Source organism: Sander vitreus, chromosome 16, assembly GCF_031162955.1.
Source record: "Sander vitreus isolate 19-12246 chromosome 16, sanVit1, whole genome shotgun sequence".
Lineage (NCBI taxonomy): Eukaryota > Metazoa > Chordata > Actinopteri > Perciformes > Percidae > Sander > Sander vitreus.
This window is the reverse complement of record NC_135870.1, coordinates 12497562-12517050: the sequence shown is the minus strand read 5'-3', so window position 1 is coordinate 12517050 and position 19489 is coordinate 12497562. Positions and strand designations below refer to the sequence as shown.

Below are 19489 nucleotides of genomic sequence, written 5' to 3'. Positions count from 1 at the left end.
CCTTCAAAACATTTGACTGAACTTCCTAAGCACCCTGGACTTTTTGTCTTTCCAAGATAACCATTATATTATTTACTTGTGTTGATGCAAGCCTTGAAGAGAACCCTTTTAATGAAAAGAACTAAACTAAGGAACTATACTAAGGCTAGTAAGGAATAGCCTAACACACTGTAGAGTATTACTAATACCTCTTTCACACTGCTGACTTGTTGGGCCATGGTTGTCTGATCAGTGTTCAACCTTCTTTTGGAAATTCATAAACCATCAAACACTTCATCAGATGATTTTGTGCACACTGATTTCTCCCCCTCTGCGTATTTATTGTAGCAGCTGGAAAAGGAGGTTACTCTAGTATCCATTTTTGACTTATTAATGAGGGGATAACATTTCTCTTTGTTTAGTTTCGTTAAAAGTAAAGTTGGGCTTTGCCGTTGACTTCACGACTCATTTAAAAAAAAAAAGAAGAAAAAAAGCGAGAAATTCGCGTTACCCAGCAGCCGCACTGAACGGCTGTCTGACAGCTGTCTGCAGACAGGTGTCTGGCGGTGCAGAGAGAAGTAAACTTAACGTTTCATACGTTTACGTTCTAACACTGGGTTTTTACAGGCAGTTCGAGACCGGGGCAGACTAGTGAACATCCAGGCACTCACTGTAAGCAGACTGTTCGGAAATGAATTGAACCGCTGTGTTCTGCTGCTGTTGAAGCTGCCTGTGAAAATCCTAGTTTTTTATAGTTTATGGTGAAAACCCAGCGTAGAGCACAGTGAGACAAAATTTATGTTGTATTTTCAAAGTGTGCAGCTACCATAGGCGGCAACCTGTGACGACTGCCCCACTGTCATTTCCAACCAATCACATAATTCGTCCCATCCCGGCTGTTAACGACCCAGGTCATGCGCAATTCACATTGAAATCAACCCTAGTCCTACACTGATCCAACCCACCTGGCGACCTGGGTCGCTAAGCCGAGTACATCAAGGAGGGTTAACAGTCAACCTGGGTATAACCCTGGTTGAGCCATTGGTGTGAAAGGGGTATTAAAAATACTGGCAACTTGTTCCATACTTAAGACAATACTGCCAAATCAACTGGTTAGGAGTGTAAGTAGAGCTGTACGATTAATCAAATCTCAATCACAACTGCGATGTCGCCCTGTGCGATTACATAACCGCAAAAATTCACTTTACTGAAAGTATTATCAACAGATGAAGCCACAGTGTCTTAAGAAGCTTGGTGTTTATTGTTAATTCACTTTACATCCTCTTTGCTATCTCTTTTCCTCTTGCTTTTCCCTCACACAGCCACTACACTAAGTCCGACACTGCTCACGGTCACTCTCCTCGCTTCACAACTCAGGCACTGACGTCACTCACTTTTACATTTATGCTTCTTCTGTGTTGAATCAATGTTGGATGTGCCCTCTTAATCTACCCCATGGATGTATGAAGCGCCCCTCGTAACAAAATCCACAAAACATATGACCAGTCAGTCTGTTTAGGCAGTAGCGTGTGTGTCGTGTATGGTCAGGTGAGTATCGGAAGTGTAAGGGGTGTAGGGTGAGGGGTTCAGAGTGTGCAGACTTTAAGAAGAGGTTGTACAAAGTATATTTTGTAACTAGTTATAATACCACACCCATTTTAAATGTCATTGTTTAAAAGGGCATACAAAATGTATTATTTTAATAAGAATTTGTATGCAAACGCCAGAGTTGAGACTGGAAGGAAAAGGAGGGCCAAGGAGGAGGTGCAGAAAGTGATGGGAAGACTGCAACATCAACAAGTCGTGGGCATGGTCCAGACTGGGCGGGCAGGCCTCAGATGGAACGACCCACCAATCCTATGGTCCAAGGCAAGCAGGAAGGAGAGGAAGGACCTTGTTGTTGCAGAGGTCACCAGGATTGAGCAGGAGGAGCTCAGAGTGAGGTCTGTGGCACAGGGGCAGCAGGGGCGGTGGACAACTTGGGAGGGTGTCGCGAGCCAAGCAATCAGCTGGGCAGAGTTCTGGAAACTGCCACAGGCTTGGCTCAGTTTCCTCATTAGGGCAATGTACGACACCCTCCCGAGCCCTAAAAACCTCCATCAATGGCTTGGAACAGAGCAATCCCGTGACCTCTGCGGAACCATCAATGCCTCACACCAGCATGTTCTGTCAGGCTGCAAAACAGCACTGACACAGGGTCGGCTCAGATGGCGGCATGACCAGGTGTTCAGGAAGCTGGCAGAGGTGCTGGAGAAAAGTCGGCAGGAAGCAAATAACCAGAGTCCATCAGAGAGCAGATGCAGGATCCACTTCCTCAGGCAGGGGGAACCCGCAAGGCATACCAACAAGAGACCACCCGCCAAGCTATTAACACCAGGGGCGGTGTGGAAGATGGAAGTGGACCTGGTTAAGCAGCTCCAGTTCCCACAGGAGATATGCAGCACCACCTTAAGACCAGACGTGGTGCTGTGGTCTGCAGCTGTGAAGTCAGCAATACTGATCGAGCTGACAGTGCCATGGGAGGAGGGACTGGAAGCCGCCTACGAGAGAAAGAAGGCGAAATATGCAGATCTGGTCGCGGATTGCAGAGAAAGTGGATGGAGTGTGAGGCTGTACCCGGTGGAGGTGGAAGCCAGAGGCTTTGTGGGCAGATCAACATCGCGTCTGCTCAAGGACCTGGGACTACGTGGAGCCACACTGAGCAGATCCACCAAAGAGCTCTCTGAGGAAGCTGAGAAAGCAAACCACTGGCTCTGGCTGAAACGACGAGACAAGGTTTGGGGAGTAACATCCAATTAGGTTTTGCTGCAGGGGGTGTCAGGGAGACGTCCCTGTTCACTGCCCCGCCACCAGGAGATGTTCTGGGTTAAGGGGCGTCAATGAGCGGTGGTCCCCAGCTGAAGACCCTGCAGCAAAACCTTGCGGTATGCGGTCAGGTTTAGGCCTGCCTCAGGGAAGAGGACGCCCCTGCCATGCACAGTCCACCACAGGCACCGTTGGAGGTGAGACAGGCCTAAAGCCCAGCAGAAAGACCACCTTGCTGTAGACTCATGATACCATTATATCGTAATCATAATCGCTGTATTGTAAATCGCAATATGACTTTTTCTTCAAATCATGCAGCCAATCATTGTACTGTAAAACAAATCTATCTGATCACTACGTCAGTCAAATGTCATTTTAGCTTGTGTTAAAACTGATACCTGTCTCTGTCTGCTGCTGTCATGGGACGGCGAGACAGCGGAGGGGAAGGACAGCGGAAAGCAGGGAGACTTGGGAAGATGATTGCTTGAGTGAGTGAGAAACTGACAGCTCAATGCCAGAAGAATAGAGTGCTCGCACTTCAGTCTGGCCCAGAACTGACAGCATCAGGCAATGTGATGTTCACTCAAAGAGCAAGGAGACAACTTGGGGCCATAAGGCCAAACCACCAGACCTTCTGTCCTATTCAAACTGCCCCTACTTTTTGCAAAGACAGTGTACATGTGTGATTGTATAAAACCATGTTTAAAGCAGCTATAATCAATATTTAACAATGGAGCACATGACTACTTGTATGTTGACGTGGTCTCTGGTAGCAAAAACAACTACTGAAACAAATAATTATCATCTGACTGACCGACTCTGCAGTTCCCCTCAGCTCTATGGAGCTCAACAAAGGCTAACGTTGATCTGTATTTGCTAGATGTGTAAACAGGCAACTGTTTGCTTACAACTTAGCCACATCAATGTAATGTCAAAGGTGATACTATGTAAGTTGTGTTAACAGTTTCTGTCTGCTGCCAAAAATTGACCAAAAACATGCTATGTTAAAAGTTGCTTAAGGAATTTTTGAACAACGATAGCACTATGGAGCAAAGTTTCTTGTGCTCTACTAGCATGCACACAAAGAAGCTGAGCGTTCATTTATTAAGGATATGGGTTTAAGATGAGAGGGATAGGAGCACAGAGGAAACAAGTAGAGCAGTGTCTAATTATAAAGATGCACTGTAGGAGAGAAGGTTGAGCAGAGGACAGAGAAACGCAAAGAAGACAGGGAGAAAGAGGGAAGCTATAATAATTCATAATTATAATACTTATATCATAAATAACTAATCCAATAGCAAAAAAAACAAATGAAACATCAATCTTCTGTAATGATTTGTTTTGCTTGGCTTGGGCATCAACTGGGCATTGGGTGAGAGGCAGGCTACACCTTGGACTGGTCCCCATTTTACAAGGCTAACACACACAGACCGATAACCACATTCACACTCACATATGGTCCATTTAGAGTTGCCAGTCCACCTAAGATTGCCAACAAAAACAGTTCCAGGAAATTGAAATATATGGAACAAAATGGGTACACCTAAACAAATTGAAAACAAATTAAATATATTACTGAAGTGAATTTTCTAAATTACTTTTAATCTAACAGAAATACAACACAAACTACCTGCCAATTAAAATGAAGGCCACAGGCAGAAAATGATGCGTACATATTTACAAGGATTTACAAAGTTGGCAAGAACACCACAGGATATTGATAAAAGCCTTTTTTATTTTAAATGGATGACATTTTGTCACAGTAAAAAAAGGAGATGTAAATAATAAAATCAATGATGGCTGAATTCCATTTAGCTTTTTTGGTTATAGGATCCTGGTATTGTGCATCCTGGCTTACGGTCACACTGACACGGCTTACTAGGACACTAGAGAACACAATAGAACAGAGCCATTATTAATGCTATTAATAACAACTGTGCTTTTCCTACACATAGGTCAAAATATCTGCTGAAAGCAAAAAGAAGAAAAAAGAAAAAGCCTACCTGAAACATCTCATTACCTATGGAAATAATTGATTGTCAAACTAGTAATCATACCAGGTAATACACTGACAAAAAAAAATTAACAGCATTTTAAACATAATCCTTCTCTCCAACACATTATTTCTACTTTTCCCATAATATTCATAGTCCTATGAGAGAACAGTGAAAGGAGAGTCATGAGGTGCAGAGTAAAGTTCAACTTTTTGAATGTTTATAACTATGATGGTTATGTTATTATTATGGTTATGTCACTTTTAGTTTAGTTGACGCTGCCTCCAAGAGTACCCATTTTGACAACTTGACATCTGTGACAGGCTATGATAAACATTTCTTGGCAGATTTAAATGTTACTGAACTGCCAAATGATTTAGACAGTGTCTAGAATAAAGTGTTATGTAATAGTGGCATTACAGTACACACAGTAATTATAATAATGAACAAAATGACAAATGCTAAAAACTTCAACTTTAGAATCACAGTGTTACGACACTGTGATAGTTGTCAAAATGTCGAGATATCTGGTTGCAGTGAAAGTGACAAACCAAATTACACACACAATAGTCATATTCATGTTTTATTCATGTTTATGTCAGCTGCGGCGGCATAGTCATGACAGCGTTATGCACACCCCTTTGAATAACGTGTCACCAAAAGTGTTTTGAGGGTGAGAGAACAGGAGTTGGGGCTGTGAGCAGGAGAGGTCAGAGGATTCGAGAGAATGCAGAGGTGGATAGAGCGAGGAGATGTGGTGCACCGAGAGGAGGGGAGAGACCGAAATAAAGCAAATGGTGGGATGAGCAAGGAGAGGTGAGGCAGAGAAAGTCAAAAACGGAACAGGTGCGAAACATGCAACTTGAAGTTGGAGTTTTGGGAGGAAGGGAAGGTGTGATGTGACGAGAACACGAGACTAGGAGAAGAGAGGTGTAAAAACACAGCCAGGAGTGTTCATGATTTACAACTGGGTTAACAAGATGAAATACAGTAAAACATTTAAAAAGTATTGGCATCCAGAAAAGGTAAAATAACGTTACAAATACATTTTCAAAATGCAAACAGAAGGATGGTCAATTAAAAAATAGGGATGACCCATTGAACGCCGTTCATTATCGGTCAATATTTACCAAAAACTCGTGATCGGGTGCTCCACATTAATCTCTTCTAGCCGCCGATGAACTACTACTACACACACACACACACACATATAGTTAAACACTCGGCTGAAAGCAACAACCGCTTGTCTGTGCCTGATTGCCTGTTCATGTGAAGTCCTCCAGTGGCCACCTCCCACCCACCTTATTGGCCAGGAACCGCACGGTGGTCGCTCAGGCGCACACACACAGTACTACAAACAAAACAACTGTCGAAGAGTCGTCACTCAGCGGAGCATGGCGAGTTTAAGCTCAAAGCGAAGAGTAATGCTCACTTAAACAGCATAGAGACAACCCACCCGTCTGGGGAGTGTGTCCACTGTCATTTCCAAGCTTTCCATTTACAGCCGTGCAGTGTAATCTGATAGCGGTGCAGGGAGTTTGGAGAAGCAGGGCTTCTGCCTCTCAAAAACTCATGAAAATCTTTTAAACTGATGGTTGTCGATCTGAAATGAAGACGGATTCAGCAACTGCATAGCCTATTTCTGGCATAAAATGTTTTCAGAAACACATTTCGGTAAACCATTTTCATAAAATAAGAGATTTTATTCCAAACGAGCCGCCATTATGGTCGGTTTTGAAATCCGGGAACAGACAGCCTAGTTTTCTTTGCTTGTCAGTAGCTGCAGAAGTGGTGGTTGGAGTGGTCGGAGCAGAGGAGAGTTAAAGTTTGGTAGCGAATATATCAAATGAATACAGCACATGGGTGTATAATAAGAACGGTACAGCAGTTTGCAGTTTTGTGCTGTAGCAGGAAAAGTTAACAACACCCGTTTTCCAGCGCGTTCTTGACTTCCAATGGAATGCACCAGAAGAAAAAATCAAACGCATACTTGTCGACTTGCAATGGGAAAGGAGTCTCTCATTAGCAGAGTTTCCAGTTCAAAAACTTGAATTTATGCGCTAATTTGTGGTAGGAAAAGGGTATAAGAAACAAGACTGATTCTTATTCTTAGGTCTACTAAAGAATGAACAATGAATGAATCAAACAGGCAAACTGGCTAATACTTCACACAGCAATAGCAACATAAAATCGGTATTGGAGGCTAACAACGTGATCGGGGCATCTCTATTAAAAACACATACAGTAAGGTGAGAGTGCAGAGGCTGATCTTACAAATAATAAAAAAAAGAATCAAACATTATGAGTGACAAACGGTCACTCATAGGGTTCAAAAACCCTATGAGTGACCGAGGAAGAGATAGAGTGACTCTGTCCGGAGGAAGCCCGGGCCCCCGTCTGGAGCCAGGCCCAGATGGAGGGCCCGTCAGCGAGCACCTGGTAGCCGGGTTTGCCACGGAGCCCGGCCGGGCACAGCCCGAAAAAGCTACGTGGCACCTCTCTCTCCATCCCATGGGCCCACCACTTGTGGGAGGAACTGTTGGTCGGGTGCGCTGCCACTTGGGTGGCGGTGAAGGTCAGGGGCCTCGACGGACCAGACCCGGGCAGCAGAGGCTGGCTCTGGGGACGTGGAATGTTACCTCTCTGTGAGGGAAGGAGCTGGAACTTGTGCGGGAGGTGGCGCGCTACCAGTTGGATCTGGTGAGGCTTACCTCAAAGCACAGTCTCGGTTCTGGAACCATACTCTTGGATAGGGGTTGGACTCTTTTCTTCTCCGGAGTTGCCCAGGGTGTGAGGCGCCGGGCGGGTGTGGGGATACTCACAAGCCCACGGCTGAGCACCGCTACATTAGAGTTTACGTCGGTGGACGAGAGGGTCGCCTCCCTACGCCTGCGGGTTGTGGGGGGGAAAACTCTGATTGTTGTTTGTGTATATGCACCAAACAAGAGCTCAGAGTATTTGGCCTTCTTGGAGACCTTGAATAGAGTCCTGTATGGGGCTCCAGTGGGGGACTCCATAGTTCTGCTGGGGGACTTCAACGCGCACGTGGGCAATGATGGAGCTACATGGAGAGGTGTGATTGGGAGGAACAACCTCTCTGATCTAAACCAGAGTGGTTGTTTGTTGTTGGACTTCTGTGCTAGTCATGGATTGTCTATAACAAACACCATGTTCGAACATAGGGATGCTCATAAGTGTACCTGGTACCAGAGCACCCTAGGCCGAAGGTCAATGATCAATTTTATAATTGTTTCATCTGATCTGAGGCCGTATGTTTTGGATACTCCAGGGGGTGGAGGAAGACTGTGGACAGACCTGGTAAGCACAAATGGGTAGTGCGGGTATAATGGGAACGTCTGGAAGAGGCCCCTGTCCAACAGACTTTCAACTCACACCTCCGGCCGAGCTTTTCGTGCGTCCCTGTGGAGACTGGGGGCATTGAACCTGAGTGGACAATGTTCAAGGTTTCCATTGCTGAAGCTTCGGCGGGGAGCTGTGGTCTTAGGGTCTTAGGTGCCTCAAGGGGTGGTAACCTTCAAACACCGTGGTGGACACCGGTGGTCAGGGAAGCCGTCCGACTGAAGAAGGAGTCTTTCCGGGATATGTTATCCCAGAGGACTCCGGAGGCAGTTGCAAGGTACCGAAGGGCTGCAGCCTCTGCCGTGAAAGAGGCAAAGCATCAGATGTGAGAGAAGTTCGGAGAAGACATGGAAAAGGACTTTCGGTCGGACATCCAATCTCTGTACGACCAAAGCGAGAGCTGTGTCTGGGTTCTCGGTAGTAAGTCGGACATGTTTCAGGTGAGGGTTGGCCTCCACCAGGGCTGCGCTTTGTCACCAATCCTGTTTGTAGTATTTATGGACAGGATATCGAGGCGTAGTCGGGGTGGGGAGGGGTTGCAGTTCGGTGGGCTGGGGATCTCATCGCTGCTTTTTGCAGATGATGTGGTCCTGATGGCATCATCGGCCTGTGACCTTCAGCACTCTCTGGATTGGTTCGCAGCCGAGTGTGAAGCAGGTGGGATGAGGATCAGCACCTCTAAATCTGAGGCCATGGTTCTCAGCAGGAAACCGATGGAGTGCCTTCTCCAGGTAGGGAATGAGTCCTTACCCCAAGTGAAGGAGTTCAAGTACCTTGGGGTCTTGTTCGCGAGTGAGGGGACAATGGAGCGGGAGATTGGTCGGAAAATCGGCGCAGCGGGTGCGGTATTACATTCAATTTATCGCACCGTTGTGACGAAAAGAGAGCTGAGCCAGAAGGCAAAGCTCTCAATCTCAATCTACACTGTCAAACCAGCTTTCTACTCCACCTGCTAACAGTCGGTAATTAGATACTTTTAAATATTGACAATCCCCCGTACCCTGACAGCATCCTATCAGCAAGAACTACTACACCAAGAGGTGCTTTAAAAACTGTGCAGCTGTAGCTCTGCCTTCACCAGACTAGTTTGACATTTGAAGATCTTAACCTCCACCGCAGACTTCCTGTCAACAAAGTCATTACTCTTTCCACTCACTGTATCAGTACCACTAACTCCAACTCTTCCTTAATACCAGCTGGGAGGACGAACCTCGAAAATCTACACTCTTTATGCAGTATGGGGTGATGTCAATGCATATTTAAAGTGCATTATCACACGAAGGTGTCTCAACACACTTACTCACTACAATAAAATAACATTAACAGGAGCATCAAGATATGCAACACTGACAGAAAGGTCATCAGCTTGCAAAAGTTACCCGCTATAAATAGATCCTGTATACATATGTGGTGGTAAAGGCCTGGTCACACCAGCATTTATAATGGCAGATGGAATTGCTGGGATTAGTAAAAGTAAATACATGCAAATTGTTTACCTCGAATGTTTATCTTTGGTGAACTTTGACAGACAATTTTGCGCTGTTGAACAATAGTAGGCCATCTTGACAGTGTTGACCTTTGGGAAACAGAGACCTGGAGATGGAGGAAGCTATCGCAGCTTCTTAGCTGTTTCTCCATCTACCTTTAATAAACCTCCTCTGTCAGAGCATAAATTGCTCTTCAAAAGACAAATGGTTTGCAGACGGTTATGAGACAGGAGTCGATTGCACAAATATGTCTTGAATAAACTGTGTCAACTTGTTGTCCCATTAGCGACAGGGCTAACAAGCTTCTTTTTTTTCCTTGTTCAATAATTCTTTATTGGATTCAATGACTTATATTCCAGAGAACAAAATGAACCAAAGTTTACAAGGAAAATAGAGAGAAGGTCGAGGAACTATTGTGACAAGCGCTAGTATGATTTTCGGCTGGCTAGCATGTCAGCAGTTAGCTCGCCAATACAGCAGTACCGTGCAAGTATACCCTACGTCATCAAGATTTGTGGATGCCATTTGCTGTGTCACTTTCTGATTTGACCTTACAAAAGTCACATGACAACCACTAAATGTAAAGAGCACTATACAGACTTAAATGTCCACACTATCCAGTTGCGACACAATATGACACTCTTTTTTGAGTGTCAAAAAGGATCTTCAGAGAGAAGAGGGCCAAAACACCAGCAACCACCAGTCGCACAGGACACTGTGGATAAACCACATAGAGGACTGTCATACTTACCCAAAAACGATAATAGTGTTTATTTATGCATTCGCCATGCTACACATGCATTTCTGAATCTATGTGTATCTACAACCACATTTCTCAGGCTTAAGTGTTCATAACTTACCATAACTGAGATGTGCAGCAGATGCATGTGTTCATGTAGGGCATGAGTAGGCTCCCGAGCTGTGGGTTGTGTTGTCTGTGCTACAAGCTCAGACTCAGTCATGGACACATGGAAGTACAGTGTCCCATTTTCCAACCACTGCTGCTTCCAGTGTACCTGAGAAATATCTTCTCCCGTACCCGACATCTCTGCAGAGAACAAAGAGAGAGGAAAAAGGGACATTTAATCCATGAGAAGTTTACATCCACAGTAAAGTCTGTTTTCTTAACCTTACTGTGTGAAAACTCAAAAGAAAAGTAAACATCTAAATAGCCTGTGAGGAATAAACCAAAGTTCAAATGGGACTGTTTAGTTGTGCATTAGTATTCCAGTGCAGTGTTCTGTCTAAGCGCACACAAACACTGTGCTGCAACTAGAAACCTTGAACTCTTAAATAGCTGGACAGACTTCTTAGGCTGTCATAATTGTGTGCATTTGTGCAGCTGGCTCGGGGAGAATTACTGTCAAGCCACTGCATTTCTTAACTACTTTGATGAAATCTTCATGACTACCACTTTTTCACCCATGGTATTATTCAGAAATGTATCTACATTTGAAAACAAGTGGTAAGCATCACAAATGTTTTAGCCATTACAATCAATACAGCACTTTAATTATAGACAACATCAGTCACAGATGGGGAAGACTTTTACCAGTTAATATTCATTTGTTTACACTTTTCTTTTCTTGTCAGGCATTAAACACAGACACAACAAAACTCTACAAATGGGAAGACAATTGATTTATCAAGCTCGATTAAATTCATATGTTCAAAGCAATTGTAGAAATGCTGTCTCATCATTCAATGTCCTCTGCTTATCTGCATAAATCATCCAACATTTTGCACCAATATAAAACCATTACCTCCAGGCCATTGCTGGCATTAAGTATCAAACATCAAAGGAAAAGCGCAGGGGGATCTCTAGTATATCTCGATATGGATCATGGCACAAGAATCTAATACTATCAAGTGGGAGTGGTTGTTCAGGAGAGAAGTACTGAGAAGCCTCAGGGAGCCTTAGATTGCAAGGCTTGATACAGTATTTGTCATGCGGCTGGGTGACAAGGGCATAGACAACTGCTGACATCTCCTATCAGCAGCAGGTAGCAAATGAATAATGGCGTTCGGTGCAGCTGGTTATTAACCCACTGACTCTGGGTCAAAGGACATGGACGGCAGGGGAGGGTTAGGTGAGCTATGTGCTCAATAGTGCCATGGGCCCTAAGGTGCAGGGAGGGAGCATGCAGAACAGACATCCCCTCAGAAAATGATGAAACTCCTAACATGGGATATATAGACCTCATATGATTATTATACATTAACTAATAGGCAACATACTTAAATATACAGTAGGGCTGCAATTAACAATTTTTCTCATGCTTTCCTTTTTCCTTAATTGATCTGATTTTTTTCAATTAATCAATTATTTAGTCTATAAAATGTCAGAAAATAGGGAAAAATTACCAGAACCAAGCTCAATAAATCCTCACATGTGCAAAGCAGTAACCAGTAAATGTTTTTTTCTTTTTCTTGAAACATTATTGTATATGATTTTTTTTTAATACACACTTTTAAAAGTACACTTTAAACATCATCCCCTCTTGTACTGTAACAGTAAGGTGTTCTATACTTTTGCTGTCTACGTATTTTGTAGGGTGTGAAATTATTAAATGCCATAACTGCTGGCTATTCAACTCTTTCTTTAATCTGTGGGCTGAATACATACTGCTTGACCTTTCACCTTGACAGGAGATAAAGCTTAGACTACTGGTCCAACAGTGAGGTGCCTCCCGCCATCTGTTACGGTTTTAAACAGAGCTCATCAAGCTCCTGTCAAATTTACCTTGGAATATTTCTCACGTGCTTTATGTGCATTTCAGAAAGCTTTAAATACCTCTGAGCACAAAGCTGACACTTATTTTGATCAAAATTAAAAGTGATTTTCATGTCAACAACCGAACAACTGAAAAGCAAGTCTTGCAGTAACAAAAGCAATCGTATGCAGGATGGACGGACAGTAATAGACTTTCGAGGGCTGTTACCTACCTTTGTACCATTGTTATGTAGATGAGGAATCTCAGTAAGCATGCTATTTAAAGACAAAAGGGTTGTGTGGGAGTATGTGCGTGTGTGTGTGTGTGTGTGTGTGTGTGTGTGTGTGTGTGTGTGTGTGTGTGTCCTTGTCTTCTGTGCTATGAGGCTTGTCATTGGGCACCTGGCCAGACGTTAGTGGGATATAGGTGTATGACCTCAAGGCCTGCTAGTAATTCATTAGGAGTAACATTATTAATGTGTATATGTGCATGGTTATGTGTCTACGTGCATACTCTATGTATGTGACTGAGGCCAGTATGCTTCTAGCAAGGGGTCAGCAATGCAGTGTCTCCAAAACTGAGTCCAAGGACAACCCAAAGGAATGCCATAGTGAACATTACATAAGAAAAACTGTATTTATTAACCTTATGGATCACAGAGAAATGGTGACACAACACAATGCTAGGATTCTTACAGGGTAAAACAGCTTATTTGAAGTACTTTATTTACGAGTTATCAGCATTGTGGTCATAAAGCTCCAGTCGGAGAGAGACAAAAAGACATTAGGCTGTCATATTATTCAAAAACTGCTCAAATAACTAAAAAGTGGGGGACTGGCTTTGCAGAATCATGCATTTATCTGAATCTATAAGCCATCATTGAGGTTGCTGGCTGCATTACTGATTTTTTTCAAAGCATACACTACATGTAGTGTACCAGCATAGAGGTTCTACATTCATTTCAGTCAACAAAAAAAATCATATATAATCATAATAAAGTACAGGCGACCCCTCCCCTGGTTTCCCTTCAGCCCACATTGTGCGCTTTCATTGGCTGTAGTAGAGTCACCGACACAGGGGACAGTTTACACATCACACTTGAGCGTGTGTATGTGAGCGCCGAGCCAATGATGATTTGCCTCCGATAAGGGGCTTTTGTCGGGGAGCTCCTAAAACTGTTGGCTAGCGGAAAATCAGGGCTGAAGTCCTGTAGTGGGCACTTGCCATTAGAAAGACAACATCAGTGAACCTACGCTCACCTTGAAGTCAATTGTGGAGTGATAGTATAGCGCTTAGTAATAGTGCAATATGCAGTGTAATAATAGCTGTTTCAAAAAGATCATTTCATCTGCAAAAAAGCATTGCAATGATGAGTAAACATAGATGTCAGGAAAAGGATCACGTGAATTTCCTCATTTCTTGCATGAAAAAAGTAAATCCTGATTTAGTTTATTCAGCCCATACAAGTTTATTTTCATACCATAAGGAAGTGAATCGAAGCAAATGGTGCATGAAATGAAGGAAATGAAGTATGATACAGTATGTTTTTGAAAGTAGTTGTAAGGCAATTAGACAAGCAGTAATATAAAGTATACAGGATGTAATCCATCATTATGGCCTTTGAAAAGTATCAATTCAAAACTGGACAATATACTGTACCTTCATCCTCAGGAATTCATGCTGAACACTGTGCACAATTTAAATATTTCTCCTAATTCTTTTTTTTTGGTTGATTGTGAAAGGGTTCTTTACTGAGTTTGGTGGTTCAAAGTACTGAAATTGGGGGTTCAAAGTAGTTTCACAAGTAGTTTTGCATGGTGGCAGATAGGATTGGGTATTGTTTTTTTTTTTTCCGATACCGGTGCTAAAACGATACTTTTAAAATGGTGCCGGTGCCTAAACGGTGCCTGAACCGAAATATAATATATTTATAATGTATATAACATAAAATATAAAAAAGGAGCACAAAACGACAGTTGGCGACATTTAAGAATGGCTTGTTTATTGCTAAGGCCATATGGTCACAATTAAATGATTGATTAATAATGTAATAACAATAACTTCTAACAATGACTTATTTCACCAGTAAATTGCTGGTAAATGACAAAAACAAGCACCAGATGGGAAAAGGGTATTTTACAATAACTTAAAATGCACCACAAGGCTGGCGAGTTTCAAGTAAACGCACTGTCGGTGTTGCAGCTGCCTGCAGACTGTTATGTCCCGGTGTTGGAATCCTCTACAGGGAAATACAGTCACACTTTACACCGCTTAACGTAAGCTGTCAGCATTTCAACCATTGTGTTTAATCCAGCTACTAGCTAACGGTAACGTAGCGTCCCGTGCAGCGATGTTTCTGAAAAAAAAAAAGTCAGGCACCGAAATTTTCGTTCTTATTCGGTCTCGTTACTACCGTTTACGTCGGAACCGGTGCCCTATTGGCACCGCGTTTCGGTACCCAACCCTAGTGGCAGAGCAACAAACTGAACCAAGTGATGCTGATCTGCAGCGCTCTGCATTACATTTTTAATCACTCTTCTCCAGTTCCTTTGTAATAAGATATTTTTTGGACACGACACAGTTTGTAAAAGTTCATAGCTTGCCATGATGTTATCTTGCGTTGCTCCGTGTACAGTGATGCAGCTAAAAAAATGGCAGTAATTCAACTGAAAATAATTTGATTCGAGTGAGGTCTCCTTGACTGATTATTAGGATCATTGAGGTTTAGGGAGCATCATAATGTTTTCCATTTATTACTGGAAGAGTTCTAAATAAAACTGAGGCAGAAAAGCTGCAACAACAAATAATAACAAATATGCAAATATGGTTTAGTTCCCTTTTACTTTTCATAAAGTTTGCATAACAGTTGGCACATATATTATAAGCTTAACCCGAAACCTTCATAGAGCCTTCTTACTCTTTGTTAAGTCCTTTTTGCAGGTGCTTAAGATGAAGAGAAATCTTTTGAACGCTCAATGTCAGCAGAATTCTTATTATAATAGCCGGTGATCATATAAGTGCTCATTCTGCAACTTACTGTGGTTTTCTTCATTCCTTTTCCTTTCTTCTCTCCTTTAAGAGCTTTTATCTATTCTTCATCATTTGCATGGTTTGTCTAGAAATGCTGAGATCAATTTTGAGTTTCTACTCTAGTTTTCACATTCTTTAAATGTTGCCTTGAGCAAGAGTCATTTTCACTTAGCACAGTCTCTCATAGTTGGATATTTGATGAGATGAGGTTGCCCACAACCACTGAGTAAGAACATGAAGATCTGGAAACCAATACACAGCAGAGAAACCCTGAATACTTGCATCCTAAATGCATGCTGCTCTCCGTTTACAAGCAGGTTCGCCATATTTTTAACTTTATATGGTGAGAATATGTTGATATTGTGTTTTTACAGCTCATTTACGCTGGCTCCCAAGTGGCCAAAATGATCACTTAATGCAGTTTTAAGCAGGCTGGTTGTACAGATCAGTTGACTCCTTCTTTACCAACCTCTGTCACTAGCAGGGCCAGCTAGTATCAATATCAGCCCGTGAAGTGTAGTTACTGTTTAACTTACAGCCTGTCCTATTCTAAAAGTAAAAACAATTTTAAAGAAAAAAACTCACCTTTGTAAGAATTCCAAACTGTGGAATCAATATTTTGATCCTAAAAGTAAAACAATCCTGAAACTAAATATACATTTGCTGTTCCAACATTTCAGTGTTTGAATAAGTAGGGATTAGTAGTTCCTCATTCTGAAGAACAGGGGAAAGACTGCTATGATGTCATTCAGAGACAAATTCTGGAGCTGCTCCACTGATCAGGAATAAAAAAATAAAAAAAATCATTTAACAGTATTAAGGTACTAGTGATATGGGCATATTTTCTGAATCACAGCTGGAACTCATTTACATAGAATGTCTGAAGATTTCTACGAGCCCACAGAGTCAAAACCTACTTCAGCGTCAATGGACCATCACCCAAACCTATTACCTCAATACATATTCAATTCAATCCTCAATACTATTTTTTCCAGCTAGGGAGATGGTAGTCTGTTTGGAGATGCCGTACTCGCATTACAGTCTGACATTTTTTTTAAATAATACATTCAACATCATCACTACCAATTATAGCAAAATCAGGCTGTGTCATGACAATCACTATCAAGGTTGCACTGCCTCCAACAGTCTGACAGACCGCAGACATGGGTTAAAAACAGAACAAATTCCAGCATTCAAATATATTGTCCTAGGTGCTGACAAACATTACTTACAGTCTTCTGCCCCCCCCACACAACAACACGCGTTTGCGAAAGGTTGGCTCTCGTCAGTTTAAAGGTGATCATAGCAGTACAGAGTCAGTGATTGTGCAAGCCTGACAGCTCCATGACAGTTTGTCAGCTCGGCAACAAGCCCATGTCATCAACATTTACTGTGATGAAAGCTGGCACCCTAAAGGCACTTTGCTGCCTGTAATTACATACGTGGCATAACGTGTCTGTCTTCCATTGACTGTGCCCCACATCTCATTGCTCAGGCTGCCTATAGTAAGGATGACATATGAACATTCAATAATTCATATGAGGGAATACGGATGGATTCATTGGTTTCAAATATCTCGGCCCAAAATGAAAGTAAGGACAGAAAAGAAGAGGTGAGAGTATATGACAGAGAGAGACAAGCAGACAGATACAGAAAGGGGAAAGGGATTTATCAGTCTGACAGTCATCGAAATTGTTCAAGAATATTAGCATACCTCCTAGACAATTAAATTGTGCCTCAAACGTCTCTGTCACCTGTGACTGTGACAATGGCAAATTCTACACATTTTCACTTTTTAACTTCACACTACTCTCAGCTGTCGACGAAATGGTTTATCAGCAGCAAAACAAACAGGCTGAAAGAAATTCACCCGATTAGCTACTAAATGGTCTTGATGTCATATCCTTCCATTCCCCAAATGCTAATTGTGCCATTACCATTTAAAAATGACCTAATGGGAGCTATGGAATATTTAGGCAAATACAGGATGAGCTACAAAAGGCATGCAGGGTGCCCCTTTTTAATTAAACACCCATGTAACAAAATGCCACCCTAATGTCTCATTACAAACACTAATGAAATAGCTGGCATTCACATAAAGACCATGAAAATGAACACAATTAAAAATGCATCAAGACTTTTCTTTTCCAGGAAATGTAAGAGTGTTTTCTACACAGGCCTAACACACAGTGGGATAATGTGCATGAGTGTGTGTTCTTGTTAAAAATATCAGTCTAGCTCCAGTATCAAATTAATTGGTCCATGTTGTTTTCTCACAATCAATGAGTCATACCTAAGTTTATTCGGAAGAAGGGAGAGGCCCACATTTTTAGCCAATGTTGGTGGAATTCTTCTATGTGCATTAAAAGTGAAATTGCGTTGCCCAAATAAAGTCAGTAAACACACATTCAAACATTTGATCCCATGAAGCTCAATAAAATATGACAGGGAAAGCGGGAAGGAAAAATGTTGGTGCAAATTTTGATAGGTGCGTGAACCCTTCATGTTTCTGATAAATTTGAATTAGGATTTCCAATTTGGAACTGGTACAAAATACCTAAAAAAGGTACTCTCAGCCGTATTGCCAACAACAAAAAAAAATCTATCCACTGTGAAAGACAACCAATGTCAAGCAAATTTGAAATTCTAATTATTACAACAAAACATAATTATTAAAATCCAATGGCTGTCTGCACGCTAAATCAAAGATCTAAAACTGAGGTATGCTTTGGAAAAGGTATTCCATCCCCCACTTTGCTCTTGTTTCTGTAGTAACATGAATAATAACATGAAAGGTGATTTTAACGATAATCTAACATCTACTGTATAGTACTGGGATTTCTATTAGGGCTGCACAATATACCGTTTTTTTTATCGTCATCGGGATATCAACTGGTGCAATAAACACATTGTGAAAGGCTGCAACATATTGCGAAAGACACTCAGAGATTTTATGTGATAGTTAAGAAAATATCAGTAGAAAACTGCACTTTAAAATGTAACGGTTATTCTTTTTTTAGTGGTGCCTTTTATATTCAATTCAATGTTCAATTTGATTAATAAAGGAACGCTGGAAATGATTTCTTCTCATTGGTTTTAAATTCAACAAGCAATTTGTTGTTTTGTAGAATACTGAAAGCAGCAGAAATTCAGAACTAAGTACACTTAAATATCTGTTGATTTATCACAAGTAATATCGTTATCGCAATATTAAAAACAAGCAAAGAAAAGAAAAGAAAAAGCTGTCAGTACTTTTCTCCTACATTCAGACACCTAATAACTGTAGACTGCTGTCTCTATACTTCCTGGCTCAATCAGCACTGTGGGATCCAATTCTGTTGACTCAACACCCATTTCTCTAGTTGGCCTGTTTTCCACCTCACTTTCCCACATTCTACACACCGCAGAGGCCACTTTTTGACATTTCCCAAGACGAAATGTATAAGTAGCACTCACCACTGATAGTTTTACTAACCACTAAATTAAAGCAGTTCATGAATGAATCTCATTTGATAATGTAATGCCATGTTCTGTGATGATTAAATTTATAATGGCAATTACTTCATGGACCGAATATCTAAATCTGTGTCTGAATCAGTCACTGACAGACTAATGCAGTGCATTTCCAAATTTGTATGATTCTTGCTCTGCACACAATGACACAGAAAACAGCCAGTTAATATTAGTGGAACAGGAGGAATGTTAGAGGATTTGAGACAGTGAGACTAACTTTGTCCTTGGAGATTCTTAGTGGGGTCCTCTGAAGGATCCCCTGTTAACTAGAGGCCCTGCCAGTGCCACTCAGGCCTTATCGCTGATGTCCACACCCACGCTAACTCCTACTGTGCTCAATCACAGCGGCAGCTGTTGGACTGCGTACTGACCACCTCCTACAGAAAACCAATCATATTTTCAGAGACACCACCAGTGAGCCTCCCAGCATGAAGGAGAAGGTGACTTATGACTTCAGAAAACACAACCAAGGCGTGGCAGTAACAGTATTAGGCAGTCACAGCAAGTGTCTTAAAGAAAGTAGATATTTCATAGTTTTCCCCCAAATAAACATCCCAGGAGTTAACAGAAAGTCAAAGCAATATAATACTTGCTTCTGTAAGAAACT

General features: G+C 42.0%; 1 protein-coding gene across 1 annotated transcript in view; it reads right to left on the bottom strand.

Moving 5' to 3' along the window:
• Positions 1-19489, bottom strand: part of astn2 (astrotactin 2) — a 314654-nt gene that overhangs the window by 253833 nt on the left and 41332 nt on the right. Inside the window, exon 2 of the mRNA XM_078271027.1 lies at positions 10486-10673. Coding sequence (XP_078127153.1) covers positions 10486-10673 — 188 coding nt within the window. The remainder of the gene's footprint in view (positions 1-10485; positions 10674-19489) is intronic.